The sequence below is a fragment of the Anguilla anguilla genome, chromosome 9, assembly GCF_013347855.1.
Source record: "Anguilla anguilla isolate fAngAng1 chromosome 9, fAngAng1.pri, whole genome shotgun sequence".
NCBI classification, from domain to species: domain Eukaryota; kingdom Metazoa; phylum Chordata; class Actinopteri; order Anguilliformes; family Anguillidae; genus Anguilla; species Anguilla anguilla.
This window is the reverse complement of record NC_049209.1, coordinates 34,891,374-34,916,804: the sequence shown is the minus strand read 5'-3', so window position 1 is coordinate 34,916,804 and position 25,431 is coordinate 34,891,374. Positions and strand designations below refer to the sequence as shown.

The following is a 25,431-nucleotide window of genomic DNA, read 5'->3' as shown; positions in this document are numbered from 1 at the left end:
CGCAAGTGCGGCTTCGGCGTGTGCCTGGACTGCTACCGCCTGCGCAAGAGCCGGCCGGCGGACGGTGAGCGGCCCCGCGCGGGGAGGATCACGCGTGCCCCTTTAAACATTTCCGCTTCAGACAAATCAATGCGGGAAAAAACAAAACCAGCTCCTATTGGACGGCAGTCAGTGCTATTGGTCCACCCGATGACACGGGCAGGTTGGCTTTATAACAGTTTGGGTCATCTTTATTATCAGCTGCTTTGCTGGACTTTAACAGCTGATCTCACCTGCCTTTCCTCTGCTGTCCACTAGTGGGTGCTGTAGTGCTGATTTTCAGAACACTGGCAACCTATAACCCAGCCCAGCTGTATGTTTGCTGGGCTGGGTTATATGTTGGTATGGCGGCGGTGTATATGTTGGTTCGTGTGTGTATGTGTGTGGTGGAGTGTGTATGTTTATGCGGTTGTCTGTGCACATGTGCGTAGTTCTGTTTGTGCGAGTGAGTGTGTGAGTGAGTGACTGTGAGTAGAAGATGTGTGTGTATATGTGTGTGTGTGAGGGAGATAGAGAAGGTTTGTGTTTGTGTATGTGTGTGAGGGAGATAGAGAAGGTGTGGGAGAGTGTGTGTGTGTGTGTGTGTGAGGGAGATAGAGAATGTGTGTGTGTTTGTGTATGTGTGTGAGGGAGATAGAGAAGGTGTGTGTGAGTGTGGGAGAGAGAGTGTGTGTGTGTATGTGTGTGTGAGAGAGGGAGATAGAGAATGTGTGTGTGTGTGTCTGTGCATGTGAGAGTGATCCCTGTATCTGTCCCTGTAGTGGTGGATGAGGGGCTGGAGGAGGACGTGTTCTCCTGGCTGAAGTGCGCTAAGGGGCAGCCGCATGAGCCTCAGAACCTCATGCCCACTCAGATCATCCCTGGAACAGGTTGGTATCATCATCACCCCGCTCCCAACCCTATCCCCACCCCACGCACTACATTACCCCCAACCCTAACCCCGCCCAATCTACAACTCTGCCCTGCCCCGCCTCCAACCCTAACCCCGCCCAGTCTACAACTCTGCCCTGCTCCGCCTCCAACGCTAACCCTGCCCAGTCTACAACTCTGCCCTGCCCCGCCTCCAGCCCTGACCCTGCCCTGCTCCACCCCCACATCTGCATCTTCTCAGTCTTTCGGGATTTGAAGTCCATTTCCCATGATCCTCTCTGCTGATTGCACTATATCTGCACGTTTCCCTTTCTCCTCTTCCAGCACTCTACACCATTGGAGACATGGTGCACTCCGCCAGGGGCAAGTGGGGCATCAAGGCCAACTGCCCCTGTGCCAGCCGGCACACCAAACCCCTGGTCCGCCCCGCCGCCCACAACGGGCTGTCACAGGTGCGTTACGGGCATAGCGTGGGGCACAGCAGCAGTATAAACCAGTTCTTAACCTTTATTTATCCAGGGTAGGCTCTTTTATGCATGCTCTTTTACAGCAATGCCCAGGTAATACCCCCCACCTCAAATTTTTCCCTAACCTGCATGTCCTCTGCAATGCACTTAAAGAAGAAAAAAAAGTAAAAATCCTGTAAAACTCGCAACCTCAGCCTCAATAACGTTATCTTGAAAGCCCTTTTTTTTCTCCATTTTGTTCCTGGCTGTTCAGCTATTTAACACACTGTTTTGCACGCTGGTGTGGAATGGGCGGGGTGGTGATGTAATGCAGTGATGTCACGCTGTGATGTCATGCTGCGTGCGCTTCCTCCCAGCAGTGCAGGGTAACCTCCAGCAGCAGCGGCGCCCCTGGCAACGGGGTGACCACGCCCAAAACCGAGGGGGAGGCGCCAGCTGCTAGGACGGAGGCGGCTCTCGGCGGGGGAGCTGAGGCCGCAGCGGGTGTCCGGGACGTGGGCAGCGGCCAACCGTCCGCCACCAAAGAGCCCCGCCCACAGGGCCCTGAGAACGCCTCCTCCTCTGCCCTCCACTGGCTGGCAGACCTCGCCACACAGAAGGCCAAAGAAGATGTCAAAGGTCAGAGGAACTTCCCCCGGGAAGTTAAAAGAGAAAATGCGCACGTACCTGCCAATTTTGTGCATTAAGTGAAAATATTAACACACACGTGTTCAAAATATTAACACACAAATATTAACACACAAGTGACCAACCACATCAAGGTGACGCAGACACAGAATGACCTATTGTGTTTCATCATTTATGTACTTGGCAGGTGCTGTAAACCAGGGAAAGTGATGCAAGTTGCTCTTTATTTTAAATCACCGTATGTGTTCTCACGGCTGGATATTGGCTAAAAGCTACCCGGGTTCATCACCTCCCTCGTGGGTGCAGTGGTACAGCACTGTTATGGGGCAGCACTGGACTTCAGCACTTATTATGCACTACATGTTTGCATTGCTTTTTCTTCACATGTCTGTTACTAAGAAAACTGAAGGACACACAGTACTGTTTCCCCACGTGAGCTGTTTTATATGCATGGTGGAGTCCACCCTGACAGGCGCACACTGCCCCGGATGTGAACTGGCAACCTCTGATTTCCCCTTGAGCTACACCTCATTCTCTCCTGCATTTGTAATGAACCTTGTAAACAATAACACAGTAGTGCGAGTACATGAGACGGGGTAAATGTCAGCTCGTGTATGGAATAGGCACAGCTGAAAGTCATCCCTGGTGGCAGGCATGAGGTAAAAAAAGATACTTTTTTAAAAAGAAGACAGTTCCCTGCTCACACTTTGCTTCCTGTTTCTCCTGCAGACTCCAGTTCCCTGCTCACACTTTGCTTCCTGTTTCTCCTGCAGACTCCAGTTCCCTGCGGTCTGTGATGTCCCAGGATTCCCGCTCCCCGTTCGGTCTGGAGTCCTTCAGCTCTCTCTCCAAAGCCTCCCCCTCCTCCTCCTCCTCCTTCTCCTGCTCTTCCTCCGCTAGCCCCAAGCTCTTTAACAGCCTGCTGCTGGGCTCCAGCTCGTCCCAGGCCAAAGGGGACGGCTCCAGCCTGAGGGACCTGCTGAACTCGGGTCCCGGGAGGCTCCCACAGGGGCCCACGGACTCCGGGGTCCCCTTCCCCTCCGTCTTCTCCACCGTGTCCACGGTGCGTGGCCCGTAACGTCCCCCCCGTCCTGTTTCCACAGATTCAGAGATGTGTAGTTTGTACTTGTGGGATTGGTATGTTTCAGATAATAAACTAGTAAACTCACATTTTAATTATAGGATTTATTTGATCAATATCTTCATGCTTATTTTTGTTTTCAACTTATGGTGACAAATAACCCTTATAGTACAAAATTCTTGTTGCTTTCAGTTTCCAGTAGTGAAAGTGGCATCAGAATGTTCAGTTAAGAGCATTCTAATTACATATGTGACCTCACACCTTAGAAAGGCTTAATGCAGGTTTTACCTGAGCAGCGTTCTGTGTGAGACGTGACTCAACATGCCCCTTCCCCCCCCCTTTCTGCCCCTCTCAGCTGGGTGACAAGGCGAAAAGCAGCCTGCCCAACTTCCTGGACCACATCATCGCGTCCGTCGTGGAGACGAAGAAGACGGAGGTGCGGCGGGGCGGGGCGGAGTCCGGGGAGACGGGGGGCGGAGTCAGGCGGGACGGTGTCATGGGTCTGAGTGTGCTGGACCCCCACACCTCGCACACCTGGCTTTGCGACGGCCGGTTGCTATGCCTGCTGGACCCTAGCAACAGCAACAACTGGAAGATCTTCCGCGAGTGCTGGAAACAGGGCCAGGTGAGATGTTTCTAATATCTTGCTGGCTTAACGGTAGCTGGTATGGTGGCACGGGTGTGGAAAGCAGGTTACTGAGTGCTGTCTGACGTCCGTCTGTCCGTCTGTCTGTCTGCTGTGAAGCCGGTGCTAGTCGCAGGGGTTCACAGGAAACTGAAGGCGTGCCTTTGGAGGCCCGAGGCCTTCAGCCAGGAGTTCGGGGACCAGGACGTGGACCTGGTGAACTGCAGGAACTGCTCCATCGTCTCCGACGTCAAGGTCCGGGACTTCTGGGACGGCTTCGAGGTCATCTCCAGTGAGTGGCGGGATCGACGACTGGGGCTGCTGCCTTCTGAGTACCTCATAGGTCCTCTTGAATATGTGTGTGTGTGTGAGTTTACATGCGTGCATATAGTGTGTCCTTTTAAAGACTGTGTGTGTCCTCTTAAAGATATGTGTAGGTGTGATGGAGAGCAGTTTGTATGTCTGTGTACACGTGTGTGTATGTATGTGTGTCCTCTTAAAGACTGCATGTGTGCACACGTGTGTGTATGTATGTGTCTCCTCTTAAAGACTGCATGTGTGCACACGTGTGTGTATGTATAGCCGCGTTTCCACCGCAGGAACTATACCCCGGAACTCAGTGCGTTTCCACCGTAGGAACTAGGGTCTAAATTTAGTTCCGGGGGCTTTGTTTTACCCCCCAAAAGGTTCCTGCTCGGGGGGTAGTACTTTCCGAAAGTACAGGAACCTTTTGGGTGGAGCTTGCAGCGCTGAACATTTCTGATTGGTCGAGTACTCGCAGCAGTTTTTTGTGTCTATTTTCAGGCGCCATGTTTAAAAATATGCAGGCGCAAACCAATTTATTTTCATAATAACTTCAAATCAAACTTGTATGTAATGCGGCGCAGTAGCCTACTTTTGGTTATAGCCTGCCAACGTCTTGGAATTATAACGTGTGCTCTTCTGTTCTTTTCTTGCTTTAGTATTCGTTTTATAAAATGCTAAGCATTCGTGCTGGGACAGCATATTACGTACTAAAACATTCAAACGGATTAATTCGGTTGCTGAATATTTTCTTCCGGGTTTTCTTTGTTAGCCCGTTGTAATTGATTGAAAACGTTTGATACAGTTATGTGAGGTATGCAGTAGTTCTGCGTAATTCACATTGGTGATACAGTAAAAGCAAACTGGAAATCACCTTCTGCACTTTTTGTCATGGTAAAATAACAGGTTAATTCTAGTAATCGTACCTTTAGCTTTTTCAGACTGCCGTAATTTTACTCTGCCATTCTTCAATTCCACAAAAAGACCAGGAAGACTATGGACTAATTTATGGTGCATGGTTCGCATCTGGAGGGCACACTTCGCTGCTCGGCTAGCAGTAACTTCGAAGGAAAACAAACAGTGGCTGTACCACTACTAATTTAAATTTTCACGCAAGTCCGAGTTTTCGTTCTATTCTTGTCATTTTGCGATTAGCCTATATAGAATTGACGATGAGAAAGTAATCAAACAGCAAATTGTTTACAACGTGTGCATGTTTTCTGCTGTTGTTGCCAGTTATATTGGAAATGTGAATCCATTCTGTCGCTTCGGATGTCAAGACATGAAAGCGAATGTTCGCATAAAAACAAACGAATGTGTTTGAGAGGATATATAAAACAGTTACAATCTGACTATTGGTCTGTTATATCCTATTTGTTGCATAACGGTCCAAGTTCAACTACCAACGACAGTTTTGCTTGACAACGGTAAAATATGCCCAAACGGCTGCAGAAGAATATTTCAATTCCATGTGATTAAATGGATAAAAATCAATAAAGTATAATACAAAATACAAAAAGTAACCATATATAGTCATTGTTGGTAACCCGTTGTATATAAGTGGAATAAACCCCTCCGGGCTGTCCCGGTTATTAGAAAATAATGTAGGCTACTTCGGTGGTAGTATGGGGTTGCAGAAGAAATCATATGACAGATGGACCGACGACAACATCGCTTTTTCATACGTCAGTGGGCTAATTTGCCTAATCTTCGCGGGACTTTAGACCCCGGTGGAAACGCAGACAACCATTGGCTGAAGGAACCTTTTAGTTCCTGGTAAAGTAGTTCCTGGGAGTGAAAGTTCCGGGTAATTTTGGTGGAAACGCGGCTTAAGTGTGTCCTCTTAAAGACTGCGTGTTTACACGTGTGTGTATGTATGCGTGTCCTCTTAAAGACTGCGTGTTTACACGTGTGTGTATGTATGCGTGTCCTCTTAAAGACTGCATGTGTGCACACGTGTGTGTATGTATGTGTGTCCTCTTAAAGACTGCATGTGTGTACACGTGTGTGTATGTATGTGTGTCCTCTTAAAGACTGCCTTTTTCAGAGCGGTTACAGGGTATAGACGGGCTGCCCATGGCACTGAAGCTCAAAGACTGGCCCCCAGGGGAGGATTTCAGGGACATGTTGCCCACCAGGTGAGATGAGTTTCACACACCCCTTATAGAGCAGGGCATGACACACACACACACACATGCCTTAAAGAAAAGGCCACGACACACACATACACACCTCATAGGCCAGGCCACATCACACACACACACACACACATACCCACACACACACCCCTTATAGAGCAGGGCATGACACACACACACACACATGCCTTATAGAACAAACCACGACACACACACATACACACCTCATAGGCCAGGCCACATCACACACACACACACATACCCACACACACACCCCTTATAGAGCAGGGCATGACACACACATACACACCTCATAGGCCAGGCCACGTCACACACGCACGCACAAGGTGAAGTTCTCTGTATTAGTGCTTTTAGGTCACAGGTTTGGTCTCTGTAAGCTGATTGGTGGAGTGTGCTGTAATTCAGTCACAGGCTTGCTCTCTGTAAACTGATTGGTGGACTGTGCTGTAATTCAGTCACAGGCTTGCTCTCTGTAAACTGATTGGTGGACTGTGCTGTAATTGGTCCCAGGTTTGATGACCTGATGGAAAACCTGCCCCTTCCGGAGTACACCAAGAGGGATGGCCGTCTGAACCTGGCATCCCGCCTGCCCAACTTCTTCGTGCGGCCGGACCTGGGTCCCAAGATGTACAATGCCTACGGTGAGGAGGCTAGAGAAATTCTACCCCCGTCTGTTTTTCTTTGTCACTTCTCTTCTTCTGCTTATCGTTCTCCCCCCTTCCCCCTGCTCTTATTATTATAGTTAAAGTTGCAGACTAATTTGCTTGGCTTATGTCATCATCTGTGGATGCTGCACCTTGGAAAGTTGAAGCATTGTCCATTTACAAGCAAAGGATTCTTGCAGAAAACTTGGATAAACTAAACGATTAATACTCGCAGAGCTGATAAATTAAGTATTTTGATTAAAATGTGTTTTTAGGGGAAGTATAAACAAAAATAAAGTACAATAAGTGTAAATGATTATATATGGATTTAACTCATTGTATTAATCTCAAGGAGATGATCTAGTCCAGTAAATCTGAAAAGCTGTTACTGCAGGGCCTGTCTGATGGCTACAGCAGCTGTGCCATGCTGTGGAGTTGAACCTGCAGCCCCTCTGGTTGCAGCAAGCCCGGCTGCTGATGGGGGGAGGGGGGGTACGTCCAGGTCTCAGTTGTGCGGCGGTCTCTGTCCCACAGGGCTGATCTCCACAGAGGACAGGAAAGTGGGCACCACCAACCTGCACTTGGACGTCTCTGACGCGGTGAACGTCATGGTGTACGTGGGCATTCCGGAGGGAGAGGACGACCACGAGAGGGGTGAGTACCACGGAGCACGGTGTGTGTGTGTGTGTGTGTGTGTGCGTCTGTGTGTGTGTGTTTGTGTGTGTGTGTGTGCGCGTCTCTGTGTGTATGTGCCTGTGTGTGTGCGTCTCTGTGTGTATGTGCCTGTGTGTGTGTGTGTGTGTGTGTGTGTGCGTCTCTGTGTGTATGTGTCTGTGTGTGTGTGTGTGTGTATGGGCCTGTGTGTGTGTGTGTCTGTGTGCGTCTCTGTGTGTATGTGCCTGTGTGTGTGTCTGTGTGCGTCTCTGTGTGTATGTGCCTGTGTGTGTGTGTCTGTGTGCGTCTCTGTGTGTATGTGTCTGTGTGTGTGTGTGTGTGTGCGTCTCTGTGTGTATGTGCCTGTGTGTGTATGTGCCTGTGTCTGTGTGTCTGTGTGTCTGTGTGTGTGTGTGTGTGTGTGTGTGTGCGTGTGTGTGTGTGTGTGTGTGTGTGTGCGTGACATTAGTGATATTAGCGCCATTAGCATCTTAGCAATAATTTTAAGTCTCGTTACTATTCAACTATCTAAAAACATTCCACTTCAGAAAATCATCATCTCTGAATGCATATGCTTGGAATGGCTTGAACTGAACACAGATCTATAACACTGTTTTCAGGGTTCGTACGGTCATGAAAAACCTGGAAAAGTCATTGAAATTTAAAATGCAATTTCCAGGCCCTGGAAAAGTTATGGAAAATAATATTTTTTGAAAAGTAATGGAAATATAGCTAAAGTTGCATCAAATACAATTGCTAATTAATCCAATCATAAAACTGGTATGTATAGTAATAAAACGTAAATTGGCACGTAACCTTCGCGGTATTTTGGTGGTGTGAGAAGTTAATTCGGTCTGGCTCAGTCTGTTTACAGGCACGCCCAACAGGCACGCTTCTGCTAATGTAGCAGTTAGTAAACGTAGGCCCTACTGTGCCAACAATATGCCAGGGAAGTGCAGCTTCAATAATATATCAGGGCTCGAAATTAACCTTTTTACTTGGTAGCACTGGTGCTCCCAATTTCAAAAAGTTAGGAGCACCCACTAAAATGTAAGGAGCACCAACAATATATGCAATAGATTTTTTACTGATACAAAACGACAATATAACAGTACGGTTTACAAGTAACCGTTAAACTGTCACGCCTAAAATGTGTCGACTTCAAGGAATTGCGTGTTATGCATTCAGACGACAAAGCGCTTCTCGTCACATTAATACCGCTAATTAAATCAACCGCCAGTAAACAGCATCGGAGAAATTAGCTGTTTCAACCGGGTCGCTACACAAAACACTACGTTAATGTTTCAAAAAAAAATGCCGTAATCGTTCGCTTCAACTTTTCAGCTTTCGATAACGCTAATAAATTGAACATAAACTTTTGTCTTCAGGTAACATAAGTAAACGCATTAGCTCTCTGTGTCGCGTGACAGTGGTGCAAAAGGGAGTGATTGAAGGCTAATATTAACCAATTTAAAATCAGCATTAAAGGTAAGAATGTCAAGCTCACGATTGGTTAGAAGGGTCACCGTCAGCTCACAAGGCACATACTGAGTGTACTAACTAGCGAATGTACAGAGGAAGAGACGTTCGACTGAAAAAAGAAAAAAAGAAAAGAAGGTTGAATCAGAACAATTATTTGCACTCGCACAAATGCTCCCAATTATATTTCGAAGTCGCACAGATTAAATTTTGGGAACATATGCGACCAAAATGGTCGCAATTTCGAGCCCTGTTTGAGACATTGACAAAATGTTAAACTATTCGAATTAAAATATGAAAGAATGTATCTAAGTGTGTCTGTCTGGTGTTTATTTGTTTTAGAGAGGCACCATATGTTTCAGATGCAGACCTAATTTTACTTAGTGTTACAATAAATAATTTTAAATCGTCCCGCTGAGATAAAGTCATTTGTTTTGGTCATGGAAATTCAGTTAAAGGTTGTGGAGAAGTCATGGAAAAGTCATTGAAAATCATTGGTGAAAAAGTGTATGAACCCTGTGTTTTAATTATTTGAGTGAGTTCCATCTGTGTAATGAGTACCCTTCTCCTCTTTCCCTGCTCACCCACTGGTGTTGCCCGCGTCCAGAAGTGATGCTGACCATCGACGAAGGCGACGTCGACGAGGTGACGAAGAGGCGGATCTATGACGCAAAGGAGAAGCCTGGCGCTCTCTGGCACATCTACGCCGCCAAGGACGCCGAGAAGATCAGAGAGCTGCTCAGAAAGGTCAGAGGTCGCGAGGTCACAGCCAGTGTCACAGTTCAGCGGCAGCGAAGGTCAGCTGAGCGCTGTCTGAATCGCCACGCTTTCAAACAATGTCAAAATAAAAACGGTACTAAAATGGATATGAAATCTAAAAATGGAGGAGTGGGCAGGGTTCAGGACAGAGTAGGAGACTTCCCTGTAAACATAGGAACACAGCAAGGGAAAAATCCTACATGGTATGCCTTTAAAGACCGTTAAACAGCTAGGCTTTCTGACAGCTTTCGTGTTTTGTAATTTCCTGTGACAAGTGTTCCTTTTAACATCTTTAATTAATTTTAATTAATTTATGGGACCTACAGCTGAAATCAGGATCCAGTCAATATCCTAAATGCTGAAACTGTGGACACCTGGTTACTCAAATAAAACTTAAATATTCAAAGATCAAACATGAGCCAAAACTGTTCAGTGTTAAATTGTGCTTAAGCACAAAATTGTGGAAGAAATAAAAAACTTTTCAGTAACATTAACTGAACACAAGAGTGGCTGGAACGAAGACTAGCATACACAGAAGGGCACAGAACCAGTCAGTAACCGCCACAGACCCAGTCAGTAACCACCACAGACCCAGTCAGTAACCGCCACAGACCCAGTCAGTAAGCGCAGGTTTTGAGTAAGGGGGCATTAGCGTCGGTTTGGGAGACATGTCAGCCCCAGTATTTTCACTTGAATTAATAGCTAGACCAGCCAGTAGGCTTGTGAGACTTGACGCAAGACTACGCAAGACTAGGTGGTCCAGCAGTGTGTTTCCCTGAAAGTGGGAATGAACCCCATGCCTATGATAAGGGGCCGGATTTGGTGTAAGCCCCATCGTAGCAACTCGGCCCGTTTGTTCCTGGCAGGTGGGGGAGGAGCAGGGGCAGGAGAACCCCCCGGATCACGACCCCATTCACGACCAGAGCTGGTACCTGGACCGGGGCCTGCGGCGGCGGCTCCAGGGGGAGTACGGGGTGCAGGGCTGGGCCATCGTGCAGTTCCTGGGGGACGCCGTCTTCATCCCCGCGGGGGCCCCGCACCAGGTTGGTTCGGAAGGGCGGGGCGGGGCAGGGCGGGACCTGGCTGGGGTGGGGGGGCAGGGCGCCGGGGGGCGGGGGGGGTTGGGGTTCCGGGTGTGGCGGGGCCATTGTGCAGTTCATGGGGGACATGGTGTACATCCCCGCAGGGGCGCCGCACCAGGTGAGTGTCCGGAAGGGCGGGGTGGGGCAGGGCCTGGGTGGGGCGTGGGGGGGCAGGGCGTGGGTGGGAGCGGGGGGGCGGGGCCATCATGCAGTTCCTCGGGGACGTAGTCTTCATCCTCCGCGGGGGCGCCGCACAAGGTGCGTGTCCGGGGCTCAAAATTGTACACATCTGATTGGCGGCAATTTTGATTCTCTATGTTGTTTACTACCCTAATTAAACAAAATAGTGTTCCTGTGTTCGGTTGAAATTGTAATTGCTGTCCATTGGTTGAAGTCAGGCAATGGCAGAATCTCTTTGGCTCTGTTCTGCCTCCATTAACAGTAAATGGAGATGGTTTTTAATTCTATTTGTGTTAAAGACCTCCATCTGTTTGTACCCAGGTTCACAACCTGTACAGCTGCATCAAGGTGGCGGAGGACTTTGTCTCCCCAGAGCACGTAAAGCACTGTTTCAGACTGACCCAGGAGTTCAGACACCTGTCCACCACTCACACCAACCACGAGGACAAGCTGCAGGTATAGTCCCGTGTCCATTAAGCCAGTACAGCTTTGCAGTACTACTGTGTTGTTTGCAGGCATTTGACTGCAGGTTCTGTTGAACACTTTGCCAAGCTGAGTCAAGTCTCCCAGGGTAAATAACATTAGCTCTACACTAACATTTTTTCCAAGGAGCACATGTGCTCCTAAAACATGTGTTCATAAGTTGAAAAATTTGGGCGAACACTTAATGCATCCCAAGCCGGAGATGTGCTCCTAAATAATTTTTCCAGTGAGCCCAGGAGCACTGTAGAGCCCTGTGGTGGTGCTTTCACAGCGGAAACTCGATGTCCCATTCGCAGGTGAAGAACATCATCTACCACGCGGTGAAAGACTCCATCGGAACGCTGAAGGCCCACGAGCACAAGGTGTCCCGATAGCTCCGCCCGCTCGCCATCGCTTCTGAAACCCAAACGCGTTGCCGGGACGACGCCAGCACAATGCCGACTCCACGCCCGAGTGTGATGTCACACCCCGTGGGCAGGAAGAGAAACGGGGGACGTTCTATTCAGCGCTAATCTGGAGATGCCCTCTGCTGCTGCTGGGATGAATTAAGCACTTTCTCCAGTGTTAGGAATATCCCTAAACCCACGTTTTTTTCTTCAGTTGTTTATTTTTTGTGTTTTTCACTTTGTATTTAAGATCAGTATTTTGGTTTGTGATTTATTTTTTAAATAAACATTTCCAATTCATGACTTAAGCAGGTGATGTGCCTTCACATTGGCTAGTACAGAACAAATTATAATTTTTTGTTTACAATTTGTGCCTCATCCTCAAGATCCCTCCATCATAACCCTCACCCAGCCCATTTGAGGAGAGCATTTTCTGCTTCCTGTTTTCTTTTTCTGCCCAGCTGAGAATTTGTCTCGTTTCCCAACTCCTGTCCTGGCGATTCACAAAATGAGTGCAGTAAGGCAAACAGACCAAAGTTCTGTATTCTTTTCTTTCCATTTAGAGCAAGGATGTCCCCTTTTTAGGGTTGGTTTTGGCTGGTGAACACAGAGCTGATAACTGATATTATTAACCCTTTGAAGAGTAGGTTTTTTTAGAATGTTTTTTAATTTTTTTTTATTTGGTGTTCTTGAAGTCCATTGCTCTCATTCACCGGTAGTGATTGTTAAATCAGCATTAGAATGTTCAGTTATGAACATTCTAATCGCATGTTTGTGATCCTGCACCTTACAGGGTTAAAGGTGAATGTGGGAGGGTGAAAAATCTGGTAAACTTTGTTTTGTTTTTTGATGTTTTTTTATGTCAACTCAATGTCCATTGGATTAAATTAATTGTGAAGTTGAACAAATTTTCCGCTGTTTAAAACAAATCCCCTTGATTAATTGTTATCTCTGTATACATTTTTAAGTTCTAAAATAAATTTTACAGAGGAAAAAAGGCACTCTTGTTTACCATAATTGTCAAGCTTGATGAGCACTTGGCTCAGAAATACGAGTCATTCGTTTCTGTGGGAGTTTAGCCAGGTACTCACCACTGAAAAGGCACCAGTCTTTTGATTAAGAAGGTTGGGGTGACTGAATCTAAATCAGGTGGTCACAGAGGCCCGTAATCCTTTCTGGATTTCAAGGCAAAGCCTGCTGTTAATTAACCTGATCATTTATGTGATATGACATTTTAGGCAGCTGCCGTGATAAGCTGATGAATGACAGCTGTCCCTATGAAACATTCTATTGCGAACTTCCTTTTTAGCTAACAGAACACCCAAAGTGTAGCCGTACACTCTGCCTATCGAATAAGCCTCTAATTACCAGGCGAACAGCCATTGGTGTTCATAGCTAATTGAACCAGGTCAATTGGCGGATGCAGAAAATCTGCACCTGCCTTCCAGGAATAGATTATCCCACCCAGAAATAAAGGCCGAAAAAGACAAACACAGTTGATCACATCACTTAAAACACGTTTAGCAGTAGAGTTCACTACAGTACTGTACATCAAATGTAGTAACCAAAGTAGTAACAAGCAATTGGTGGGACAACACTAACAGTATAATACAAACACAACGACAATACAAACAGATGCAAACAAACAGTAATGACAGATGTATCATTATAATAAATATTACAATGGGCTACTTAACAATAGACCCTTTCTCAGAATATATTCATGAGTCTTTGGTGTCTTTAAGGCACAATTCTTAGTGGTTAATAGGTGCGTCCTCCCTCAACCAGATTATCCTGGTCCTGGAGATCTTGGGGGGGGGGGGGGGGGGGGGGGGACTGCTGGCTTTTGTTTGCACATTAAAATCAACAACCACTTCAGACCCAATAAACCATGTGACTGAGCCGAGTTAGAGGCGTTAACTCAAAACTAGTATGCATACGTGGATCTCTAGACCCTATATTTTTCCACAATTAACGACTGGGTCCTGGCTTAAAATTGGGTGTCAAAAGTGGCTTCATTATATCCGAAAGTGGCATTAACGTTGTCAGGAGACAGAGAGACGGGGTTCTGGAAGCACGTGGTGCTTTTATCATCACCCCAATCTTAACCCTATCATTTTCTGCTTAAAAATAGAGATCGGGATGTTGCTTTCTATAGCAATAGAGACTATTAATTGTATGTCGTACTCATTACAAGAATGATTTATGTATGTTTACGAGATAAAAGTACGCATTTAAACAGATGCAGAGAAAGATGTCTCCCTAATCTACATAACGAGGAATAAACGCTCTTTCGACTGTACGTTGAAGGACCCTAAAAAAGAAGTGAAATAGTATCTTCCCGAAAAGAAACAGTCGGTCCTTCAAATAAGGCTAATAGACATGCAGTATAGGTCTCCTGACGATACACTGAGATATATATCATATCGGCTAGCGAGTCTTTAAAGAAATAAATATGTGTTAAATAATAATAAGTACATTGTCGATGGACCCCGCGATCTGTGACAGTCATACCGTGAACTTTGGCATTTAAGATCCAATACTCAGCGCGTGCCCTTTAAGAGGAACAAGTCACCTAACAATGTGATGAGAGGACCCATACAGTCTGAATGCAAGTGAAACGGTCTGCAGCAGAACACGCGCTGACTACACTATTAGCATTATAATAAGGGCTTGTTGGAGGAATGGGGGGGTAATACATTTAGGCTTAAGAAAACATAAGGATCAAAATGGTATCCTGGATGATCTCGAGGACGGTGGTGTAAGTATTTGCTCTGCATGTTCGTACGAAGCGCGTCTGCTCGATGCGGTCAACGTAGCATCGCTGGTCATGCTAAGCTACTGCCATCATGTACGCTCTGTGATGGCTATCATGGAAGGTAATATATCTGCAGTTTCCATGCCTCCATAGCTCACCGGTACAACATCTGCCGTCCATTATTCAACAGAAACCCTTTCTTTTACACGATGGACAGTTTATCATTGCGAGCTAACAAGATGGCCAAATCACAGCGATGTTTTTTCTCTTTTGTGGTTGTCATGATTTATTTATGTCTGTGAGTAGCTTGCAAGTGTTGGTAAGCTGAAAGCATTGTGCACCTCGTTTGGAGTGAGTTCATTTCTCATAATCACATATTTTCAGGTGCAACAACTAGCACCACCGTACTCCATTCACAGATCGACTGGCTAAAGTATCAATAACATGAGGAGAGATTTTGACCTATGAACCCCATTAGCGGTATGTTGAGTTAAATAATTGATGCACCAGGAACGAATAATTTTGCAAAGCCTTACAGGGTAGGTGTTAGGCCTATAACATTCTACAGCCTTTTAATTTACTCATGTATCTTGATTTGGAACGCCATTTTCTTGTTACAGTTTTTTTACGGTATTATCACTAGTCAATATTAACCGGCATCTCAAGTGCCGTTTAATCAATAGTGAAAAGACAGATTGCACAGAAGGCAACACATCCCACTGTGTTATCCATTATCATACAGGTATCAAGTGTTTAAGTATTAAAATACTTCTGGCATCATGTACAGCCCCATTGAACCTTCTGTGGGTGGAAACAGAGGTGGATTTCTTTTGTCACTTCATAATGTCCTAATGTTCACACAACACTGGCATGCTTCTGGAAGTGCTTTGCATGGGAATTGTGTGTGTGTGTGTATGTGTTTAACAGGGGTCAGTTATAGAAAATAATGGAATGGAATAGAAAAAAATATATATATTGTACCCCAGTACATAAAATTCAGTTGTTACAATCAAAATAGCCTATATAAAACATATTTAAGACATAGGTTCCAAAAAACATGTATATCAGGTTGTAGAACTGGGTAGATGAGGAGAAAAAAAACGAAGCACATAGGCTATGACAAAGCAGAACACCTTTGAGATCACACAATTATGATGTCACCTCTCCTTCACAGCCTGGCCTTTGGGATCCTCTACCCCGCCTACTCCTCGTACAAGGCAGTGAAGACGAAGAATGTGAAAGAATACGTGAGTGCAGCTAACGCTAGCGTTCCTTTTCCTTTTTTTTTTTACCCATGCTCCTCTCCTCCTGCGTTCCCACTATGCCCTGCGTCCGAACTGTGCAAGGCAAAGCCCTGCCTCTCTTTGTTTTAGAGCAAGAGAGGGAATGAGTGTGATTTGAATGTGGCGACGGTGTTGATGATGTCAACCGTTTTACCTATCAATCGGCGCACATTGTTGTCTGTGAAGGCCTTGAAGAGGCCGAACCGCGTCTCTCCTCCGTATCTGTGGACATCAAACAGCATTTTTACCGCTCTTGTTCCGCGCGGCGCCATTTAAGAGGGCCCTCTGCTGCAGTCGGTTGCTATGGAAACCGGCCGAGCTGGGGAACGGCTTGCCGTAGTAGCCGGTGATGGGAGTGGAGGAGGAGGAGGAGGAGGAGGAGGAGGAGGAGGCTGACGACGACAAGGCCCTGTTGTTATTGTGTTTCCGACAGATGGTTGGCCACCCTGCGTCTTTTCCGATCCTTGCTCAGTGTGCAGTTCACTGTGAAAATAAAAAGTAGTGTACAATTAGGAATCCAGTTTTTAATGTTGTGTGGGGAGTAGTCTCAGTGCAGGGCCTGCTTGTTATGTGCTGTGAAGTGCCGCTGGTGATCAGAGTCAAATAAAATCTAAAATGCACCTGTGTTTTGCTTCAGGTCAAGTGGATGATGTACTGGATTGTGTTTGCCATCTTCACTACAGTAGAGACTGTCACGGACCTCGTCCTCTCGTGGTAAGGTGACAGGTTTTTTGTTTTGTTTTTCTCTGCCCTGCCAGAGTCCCATTGCCCCTGTACAATGAGCCCTACCCCCTGACCAAATCCCACCCCACCCACAACCCCCTCCACAGTATGCTGAGATTAGTGCACACAGAGATAATTAGCAAAACTGCGACTCACCCTTTCTTGTGAGGGTGCACTCACTGATGTTTCTGGGCCAGACCTGAGTCCAGTCCCTGGTGTCTGAAGTCAGAGCACAAATATTCCATCCATTTGAAAAGTGAACAGTGATCATGTTACGATCCTGAGAATGAGAATGAATGAGAATCAATTAGGCAATATGCTTCAGTGTACTTCCTGGTTTTATTAAAGGGTAGGGTACTTTCTGGATTTTTAAATATTATTTCTGTTTAAGTTTAAGCCGCTTGTAGTAACTTGGAGTGTATTGTTCTTGCTTTAAATCACAAAGCTGTCAATGCCCTTATACTTGCCACTGTAAAACCAGCAGGTAGCTTGAAACTTTTAAAATTATCTGTAACATTCTTCACCAAACCTAACACAGTATAGTTCCTTATTTAATTCTAATTAATAAAAAGCAAAAACCCCAGATAATGTGTTATCTCTGAAAGTAGTGCCCTGAAACAAATCTGTGTACCTGGAAAGTTTCAAAGAAATGGTAAAGGAGAGGCGAATTCACATTGAGGAGCAAAATGTGAAAAAAATACTATATTACACTATACTATATTATATTACAAAATGTGTGCTCTCTTGCGCTGTCCCAAGTTCCCCCTGTCAAAAGCACGCTGCTGCTGCTTCCACTATGCCACGCCCCTTATTTGTTTAATAATGTTCCCAGGTTCCCCTTCTACTTCGAGCTGAAGATCGCCTTCGTCATCTGGCTGCTGTCCCCCTACACCAAGGGTTCCAGCGTGCTCTACCGCAAGTTTGTGCACCCGACCCTGTCCAAGAAGGAGAAGGTTAGTCACGCCCCCTCCCTGACTTTTAAGCCCCCCCCCCACCTGCTGCCAGGTGTGGAATTATTATGTTTCTGTGGGTGTGGTGCAGCCATGGGGGGCCTCCTGAGAACCCTAACATAGACACTAAGTTAGGCCTAAATCATGAAAAAGATCTTGACAAGTAACTTTGTGTCTCATTTGTGTTCAAAAACAAATAATATATCTATTTTAAAATCAGTGTTGATGTTGAAATGTATTGTATCTTTAACACTTGGAAGAGTAGGTTTAAGTCAGTGTTCTAGAATGCCACTGCTTTCAGTTACCAGTAATGATTGTAATGTAATGTAATGTAATGATTGTGACATCAGCATTAGGATGTTCAGTTACGAACATTCTAATCACATATTTGTGACCTCACACCTTAAGGAGTTAAAGTGAACTCTCGTCCTGACTCAACTGCTCTCATCATGGCTCGCACCTAAATGAGTGACAGGCTAGCTCCACCCCTGCCCCTGGGACCTTGACCAGTCTGTCGCCTCCCTTCTCTGGCTTTTCAGGAGATTGATGAGTACATCAGTCAGGCCCGCGACCGCAGCTACGACACCATGATGCGCTTCGGCAAGAGGGGCCTCAACCTGGCTGCCAACGCCGCCGTGACCGCCGCCTCCAAGGTGAGGCGTCGGGGCGTGGCGCCCGCCCGTGGGCGTGTCCCGCGGAGCCGCTGTATCCTCCGTGTTTCGTGCTAGCCAGGTTCCATTGCGGTCAGGTTAATGTGTGCCATTGCGGGTGTGGTCATGTTCCGGGACATGAGGCTCTGAGGGTTCACTGAACCGGGTTTTTTTGTTTAATTAGTGCATATTAACACTGCTGTAAATGACCTGGATTGCTCATCCCATTCACTGGCCCTGCTGTTTCGGGAATCTGCGTTTTGTGGCATAACGTGGCAGTGTAGGAATGGATAGGGAACTGGGCTTGTAACCTGAAAGTTTGCAGATTCGATGTCCAAGTAGATCACTGCCATTGTGCCCTTGAGCAAGGTGCTTCACCTGAATTGCTTCAGTGTATATCCTACTGCATAAATAGGTTCTATGTAAAAACTGGTGAAGTTGTGCAAGTTGCTCTGGATAAGATGTGGATAATAGCACAAATTTTGGGTATGTGTGTGTATCTGTGTGTATGCCAGATTTGGGGTGTGGAGTCAGTCACATGGTTTATGTGGGTTGCTCAGGTTTGGGGAGTGCTGTAAAATGGGGGTCTGCGCGCGGCAGGTAAACGCAGCTTCTTCTCCGCAGGGGCAGGACGTGCTGTCGGAGAAACTGCGTAGCTTCAGCATGCACGACCTCACGCTGATCCAGGACGAGGACGAACTTCGCCTGCGCAAAGCCGACGCCCGTCAGCGCGGCTCTTCGGGCCTTGGGGATGACGTGGGAGTCGGGGGCACTCTGCCCCGTGCTAAAGGCTCATCCCGTCAAGGTACAGAATCAATACAGTGTGCTGCTGGGTAATGTAGTCCACAGTACAGGGTATAGTGTGGATACAGCCAGCTGCTGGGTAGTGTATTCTACAATACAGGGTATAGAGTGGATACAGCTAGCTTCTGTGTAATGTAGTTTACAATACAGGGTATAGAGTGGATACAGCTAGCTTCTGTGTTATGTAGTCTACAATACAGGGTATAGAGTGGATACAGCTAGCTTCTGGGTTATGTAGTCTACAGTACAGGGTATAGAGTGGATACAGCTAGCTGCTGTGTAATGTAGTTTACAATACAGGGTATAGAGTGGATACAGCTAGCTTCTGTGTTATGTAGTCTACAATACAGGGTATAGAGTGGATACAGCTAGCTTCTGTGTTATGTAGTCTACAATACAGGGTATAGAGTGGATACAGCTAGCTTCTGTGTTATGTAGTCTACAATACAGGGTATAGAGTGGATACAGCTAGCTGCTGTGTAATGTAGTCTACAGTACAGGGTATAGAGAGGATACAGCTAGCTGCTGTGTAATGTAGTCTACAGTACAGGGTATAGAGTGGATACAGCTAGCTGCTGTGTAATGTAGTCTACAATACAGGGTATAGAGTGGATACGGCTAGCTTCTGGCGAATGCTCTCTGCGGGCACCGGAAACAATGCATCATTTGTCCCATACCCCCCAACCCCCCCCCCCCCCCCCAGCTCGCATGACACCCCCACCTTCTGACGAATCCCGTCCGAGTTCCAAGGCTGACGGGGACCAATCGGATGCCAGGACAGAGCAGTCCGATGAGGATGCTGGGGAGAAGGTCGTGAAACGCACTGCCAGTGTCAAGGCGAAGAAACCCGCTGCGGCGAAGACAGAGGTAGACCAGTCTCCGAGCCCCGCCCCCCTTAAGCTACTGTATGCACTGAAAAGTGTCACATGTCCGTAACCAGTTTAGTTTACTTCTATTATTTCTGTTGAATTTTTACCATGAAAATCTGGTCACGGCATCCCCCCACCTATTCCATTTTGCGGAGACGCAGCCATATGCGAATGCGTGTTAGTGAATAGAAGAGGAGAATCCGTGTGGGTGGTTCTTTTAGGAAGCCTGCTGAAATTTCGGCGATGTGTTTAATTGTAAGCATAGTGGCTGGGGAACAGTGGGGGTGTGGAAGGGGGCGGGGGGCTCGGTCCAGAACAGGCTGCTCTTGTGCTTGCTCCTCCTGCTCTCTCTGGGCGCGCTCCCTGCGTTTGTTCATTGTGTGTTTCGCTGGCTTTTGACACCCCTCTTGTCTTGAACTCAGAGCAAGATGGTGAAGAAACAACCAAAGAAGAAGACCTCGCCTACTGGCAGCGCTACCGCGGAAACGCCCTGAGTGGACCCACCCCGGCGCCGACGTAACCGCGCTGTCCGTCCGTCCGTCCGCCTGTCTGTCTGTCTGATGTGCACATGCACATTCTCTCACACACACACACACACACTCTTACACCTGCACACACAAACACACATAATATTCGGGTACAGTTGCACACATTTGGGTCTCAGACACGTTCACCTGCACATGCTCATACGCATGCATGTACACACACAGACACACACACACACAAACAAACACACAAGATTTGAAACTCAGTCGTTTTGTCCTGCTGTGGTGAAGGTCCATTCAGATTCTATAAGCAAAGGGTTTCTCGTAAGCCATAACATGGGTAGAAGCAGCAGGAAAGCACTTCAGTAGCCTTTTCACCTGTGTTGTCCTGGTTTTAATCTGACCGCTCTTTAGTGCAGTGCCCCCCCCACCCCCCGCTGCTTGTCACGCGCGTCTGTTCAGCTGTCATGCGCCATGATGTCACCTTGCTTGTTGACCTTTGACAGGGATGGTTCTTCAGGATGTCGAGTTTCTGCCATGATTTAAGGAGGCGTGTGCGAGTGAGTGTGTGTCTGTGTGTGTGTGTGTGTGCACATGTGTGTGATCTTGCCACTTTATTCCACTTTTAACATGGTATTTCAGCTCCTACTGGCCCAACAGGAGTTCTTTAGCTAAGTACCCCCCCCCCATCCCCTTCATTTAAAGCCTGCATTACTGACCACAGCACCAGCTAGTCTCTGGCCTGTAAGGTGTCCTGCATTTTCACTTGGCCTTCTTTCTAATTGTGGATACACATTCGTTAGATGTGGAAGGCAGTTTTGTCTCCCTGTGGGGAATTTATTTTAAGGAAATGGGACAGCTTCTCTGGGAACAGAGTAATGACTGATAAAGGAGTAGAGATGGAGATTTGAGGTGTAGCGAAGGGAGAGAGGGCTACTGTCCTACCCTGCGTTTCTTCTAAAATTTGGTTGAAGTGAATATTCGGTCTCTTACTCATGCGAACTGAAACAGGCTAGAAAAAATGAACTGCCTCTTTGCATGTACCATTTGGGAAGCTGATGGCTATGGTGTCAGAGTGTGTACAGATAGTACGATTTCTCAAAATAGCAGTGGCAGCTCTTCAGTCCACTGAAGTTTTGATAAAAGTTTGCCAGTTCCATCTTCTCACACCTCTGCTTTCTCTGAGTCCCCCCCGCTCCCGAATTCACACTCAGTCACGTGTCGGTTTAGGGGTGAAGGGGTTGTTTTTTTCTCCTGCTCCTTATGAAACTTACTTGCTTGTAGTGCCTTCCCATCCTGCAGGCTCCTGTCAGTCAAGCAAAGCCATTGTGACCTAAGAGAGGGGGGGGGGGGTCACTCTCCACTCTTTGGTCCAATCACAGGAGCAGAACCGGCAGTGGAATTTTATATGTTCTCTGGAAAAGAAAAAAGGCAATGATCAAAGTAGTCACATGAGCATTTTTTAAATTAGCTTTGCAGTTAGGTTTTACAGCTAAGCTTAGAGAGGGACACACATCTTTTCCTTGGAAAGCAGCAGGAAGTCATGGCTGGGGAAGAGGGGGGTTTGTCGTAGGCACCGCAGGGTCTGAAGTGGGGTCTACCAGGGTGTAGCAGAGACATTGGGGCGGGGTGTGGACACCGATCTGGAAAAGGACCGGGGGGGGACCCCAGGAGAGTGGCAGACGCTGCTGTATCTCGGGGGTTCAGAATGGGGCGTGTAGCAGAAGTCTTGGGGGCGTGTCCCTGTCCTTCAGTCACTGGGTGTCTTTAAGAACAGCACAATGGGCTGAAATGCGCACCCTGACAAAATAGCTGGGTTACCACAGGAATCGTGTCAAAACCTCTTTTTTCGTTTAAATTTAATGAGAGTTTAAAAATAGTGCTGTGCAATTAGCTCGTGATAAGCTAGGCGGAGACGGTCTTATTGCGCAAGACACTTTAAGTATATACTTTTAAAGTTCTTTACAATGTGTTTTATTCGGCAATTTTTAGAATATGCAGAACAAGGGTTGGCAGCGCTTGTCCTGGAGTGCCCGAGACGGTCCTGGTTTTTGTTCCAACTGAACCTAACACTAAATAACTGGATTCATTTGAATTAATCAGATGGCGAATGTAGGTGACCATGTGCTGCAGGCATTCAGAACATTCAGACTCAGACTCTAAACCATTTGAAGAGTAGGTCTTTTTGGGATGTTTTTTTTTCCTCCAAAATTCAATGCCAGTATTCTAGAACACGATTACTTTCAGTTACCAGTAGTGATTGTTATGTCAGCATTAGTATGTTGGGTTAAGAAAATTCCAGAATTCTAATTTTAGAATTCGGGCACATTTGTGATCTTTCACCTTAATCGTCTGTTAAACTCCTGTGATGGAGCTCAGAAGGAACAGAAGCTCAGGATCGTCTCCGGCGCTTGTGGGCCAGGGTTGGTTGCCCCTGGCGTAGAGTCTCACCGGGGTGGCGTGGTGGTCACATGGGGAAATGACACAATGGGTGCGCTTGTCTTGCGTCAGGAGGAGGCCGGTGCCGCAGTTGGGCTTTGCACTCGAGCATTGTGCTGTCAGGGCACTGGAGGGAAGCTCTTCATCACTGTGGTTTACTGCAGTGTTTAACGGAGGGACCTGTTAATATGGGCCCATTCTGGGTTATTGCCTGTTGTCAAACAAACAGATTAGCTTGCTTATCTTCGCCCTTCTGACTGAGGGTGTATAAAAGGTCTTGGGGGAGGAACACAGTTTGATCGATTGGAGATGCTGTTATGCACCCATTTCCAGTCTAAACAGTATATGATATGTAGGAACAGCAGTACTTCGGGCCTGTCTATCTGTTTAAAATCAGATGGTTGAAGAAATCAGTCCAAACGCCTTTGGAAGATGAAGTTATATTGAAGTTGTACAGTAGAGGATATTGGCAAGGTTTGTTAAGCTGTGATTGGCAGAACCTGAATAATATTTAGCTGTTGTAATGCTTTGAGAAGATCCTGTTCTGCATTGCGCATGTGTAGGGTGCTATTTTAGTGTTTGCATTTTGCATTTGACAATTGGCCTATTTTTGAGTCCGGAGTGTAACACCAAATGTGAACTGTAGGGGGAGCACTGACTTCGTGTCTGGGAAGAATATCTCCTTAATGTTAATGTGTACATATTCATAATAATGATACTATTACCTGTATGAATGGCTTGTTTCCGTTACCAAGACTGTTGGAGCACAGCAAAGAACCAGACAAATCGTAGTTGATTTGACAGATTGTGTTTGATTTCTGTCCGGTAGAAATATTTAAAACATTTTGTACGTTGAAATTTTAATTCAGTCTTCTTGAAAATAATGGTGTCTTACAAGTCCATATGGGCTGGGCATTTTTATGATGCATGACATCGGATGGAAAATAGATATCAGTCAATCAATGTCACCGATTTAAGTGTGATTTTAGATACTTAAATAAAACCTAATTCTTTCACCTCACTGTCGCTCAAGCAAGGGTTCTAAAATGGGTGTGGTCAACAGCTTGTTATTATGATGTCATTTCTTTTCAGACTCCCTTTCCCACTGCAGTTTACAGGGCAGATTTATATACTGTCAGTTGCTCTGCTTTTTATTTAATAAATAAATCATGAAAACTTTATTAGTTTGTTCACCTGCACTACATAGGTGCCCCGCGCTGGGTGTGAACCTGTAACAGACTAGTTCCCTGAACCCTGCCACTATTGATATTTACTGATGAACACTACCGCTGTTGATATCCACTGACAAATACTGCCACTCTTCGTATACTCCTGATGAAAAACATACCTTTACAATCCGAGACGTATCTGTATCCGATCAATTTGATATCCAGTGCCCACACATTTTAAACATCTTTTATTTTATTTTTTTGTCTTGTTTAGTTGAAACTGCACTTGTAACAGGCTTTCTATCTGCCTGGTGGCTTGTTAGATGTTTAAACTTCAAGCCTAGCAGACTACCACTGAATCCTTTAGAAAAACAAACTGGCATGTACTGTAGTGACACCAGGCCAGACTTTTGTGATTTAACAAACCTCTAAGCGACCAGACTTAGAGACCAGAGGAACTCAGCTTGTATTGCATCAGACCCCTTGGCTTTCTTGGTCTGTGGGTAAGTTCAGTATAAAAAGGAATGTAAAAGATTTTTCAAAAATGATCTATACTGCAAATAATATTAAAAAGAAAACCTGTGTATGTGTGTGGGAGTGGGGGTGGAGGTGGGGGTGTAGATTGCCTGTAAATACATAATACTGCGATATAACTCTTTTTTTTTTTGCTTTTTAATTTATGTCTTATTTAACTCTGTCATTCTTCCAGAAAGTTCCACATGGGAATTTTCTCTGATATACTTTTATTTGTGCAAAGTATTAATGTAAATGAAGGTAAATGAGTAAAATCTGAGATTCATGCTGGGAGACTGCTAATAAAGATTAATGTATGTACTGATTTGTGCTTAAGTACAAATAACCAACGTTATAAATAAAAGAACAGCAATCTGTGTGTTTTTATTGTCATTAATAATCATTCAGGTTTTTGGACTTTTGTACCTCTCCAAAGGATATTAGAATTAATAATTAAATTTAAAATTAATTTACTTTAAGATGCTTTCTCAGTACCCCAGTCCACCACACTTTAGAGCTTTATTCTTAGGACACTGTGCCATTATTGCAAAAACCACTTTACTATGATTACCATTCAAATTAATTTGGTAATCTTCACGGCAAGTGTGTGATTCAGATTTGACCTGATTGTAAAGATGGCACATGCTCTATGTAAGTCATGGACATAACTCTCGATTGTATTGTGCATCAGTAATATTCAGCCATTATATGCGGTTAAATGCAAAGGTATTGAGACAGTAACACAATTAAATTTGGCTCTGTACGCCAACACATTGGATTTGAAATAAAAGCATGAATATGAGGTTGTCAGCTTTACTTTGAGGATGTTTACATCCATACTGGCTGATCCCTGTGGCCTGTTATTGGATTAGATTCCTGTACACATGGTGCCCTATAGGCAAAGTGCTGAGGAGAGTCCGTGGCATCAGCAGGGCAGTATGTCAGCACTA

General features: G+C 46.0%; 2 protein-coding genes across 5 annotated transcripts in view; both read left to right on the top strand.

Moving 5' to 3' along the window:
* Positions 1–12,742, top strand: part of LOC118236331 (lysine-specific demethylase 3B-like) — a 29,929-nt gene extending 17,187 nt beyond the window's left edge. For 3 of the 4 annotated variants that reach the window (XM_035434601.1, XM_035434603.1, XM_035434604.1), the window contains 14 exons: positions 1–64; positions 801–908; positions 1,234–1,361; positions 1,733–1,994; positions 2,777–3,066; positions 3,440–3,709; positions 3,830–4,001; positions 6,060–6,150; positions 6,682–6,812; positions 7,350–7,469; positions 9,556–9,695; positions 10,574–10,750; positions 11,291–11,425; positions 11,749–12,742. The exon at positions 1–64 is cut by the window's left edge and continues 89 nt beyond it. In XM_035434601.1, the coding sequence (XP_035290492.1) occupies positions 1–64; positions 801–908; positions 1,234–1,361; positions 1,733–1,994; positions 2,777–3,066; positions 3,440–3,709; positions 3,830–4,001; positions 6,060–6,150; positions 6,682–6,812; positions 7,350–7,469; positions 9,556–9,695; positions 10,574–10,750; positions 11,291–11,425; positions 11,749–11,826 (2,166 nt within the window). In that variant the 3' untranslated portion in view covers positions 11,827–12,742. The remainder of the gene's footprint in view (positions 65–800; positions 909–1,233; positions 1,362–1,732; positions 1,995–2,776; positions 3,067–3,439; positions 3,710–3,829; positions 4,002–6,059; positions 6,151–6,681; positions 6,813–7,349; positions 7,470–9,555; positions 9,696–10,573; positions 10,751–11,290; positions 11,426–11,748) is intronic. The other variant, XM_035434602.1, reaches the window with a different exon arrangement.
* Positions 12,743–14,223: 1,481 nt separating this feature from the next.
* On the top strand, positions 14,224–24,858 carry LOC118236347 (receptor expression-enhancing protein 2-like). The gene is made up of 8 exons (XM_035434636.1): positions 14,224–14,599; positions 15,771–15,843; positions 16,517–16,593; positions 17,435–17,555; positions 18,092–18,205; positions 18,827–19,007; positions 19,710–19,873; positions 20,298–24,858. The coding sequence occupies exons 1-8, from the start codon at positions 14,568–14,570 to the stop codon at positions 20,367–20,369; spliced, it is 834 nt and encodes a 277-aa protein (XP_035290527.1). The 5' UTR covers positions 14,224–14,567; the 3' UTR covers positions 20,370–24,858.
* Positions 24,859–25,431: the final 573 nt, after the last annotated feature.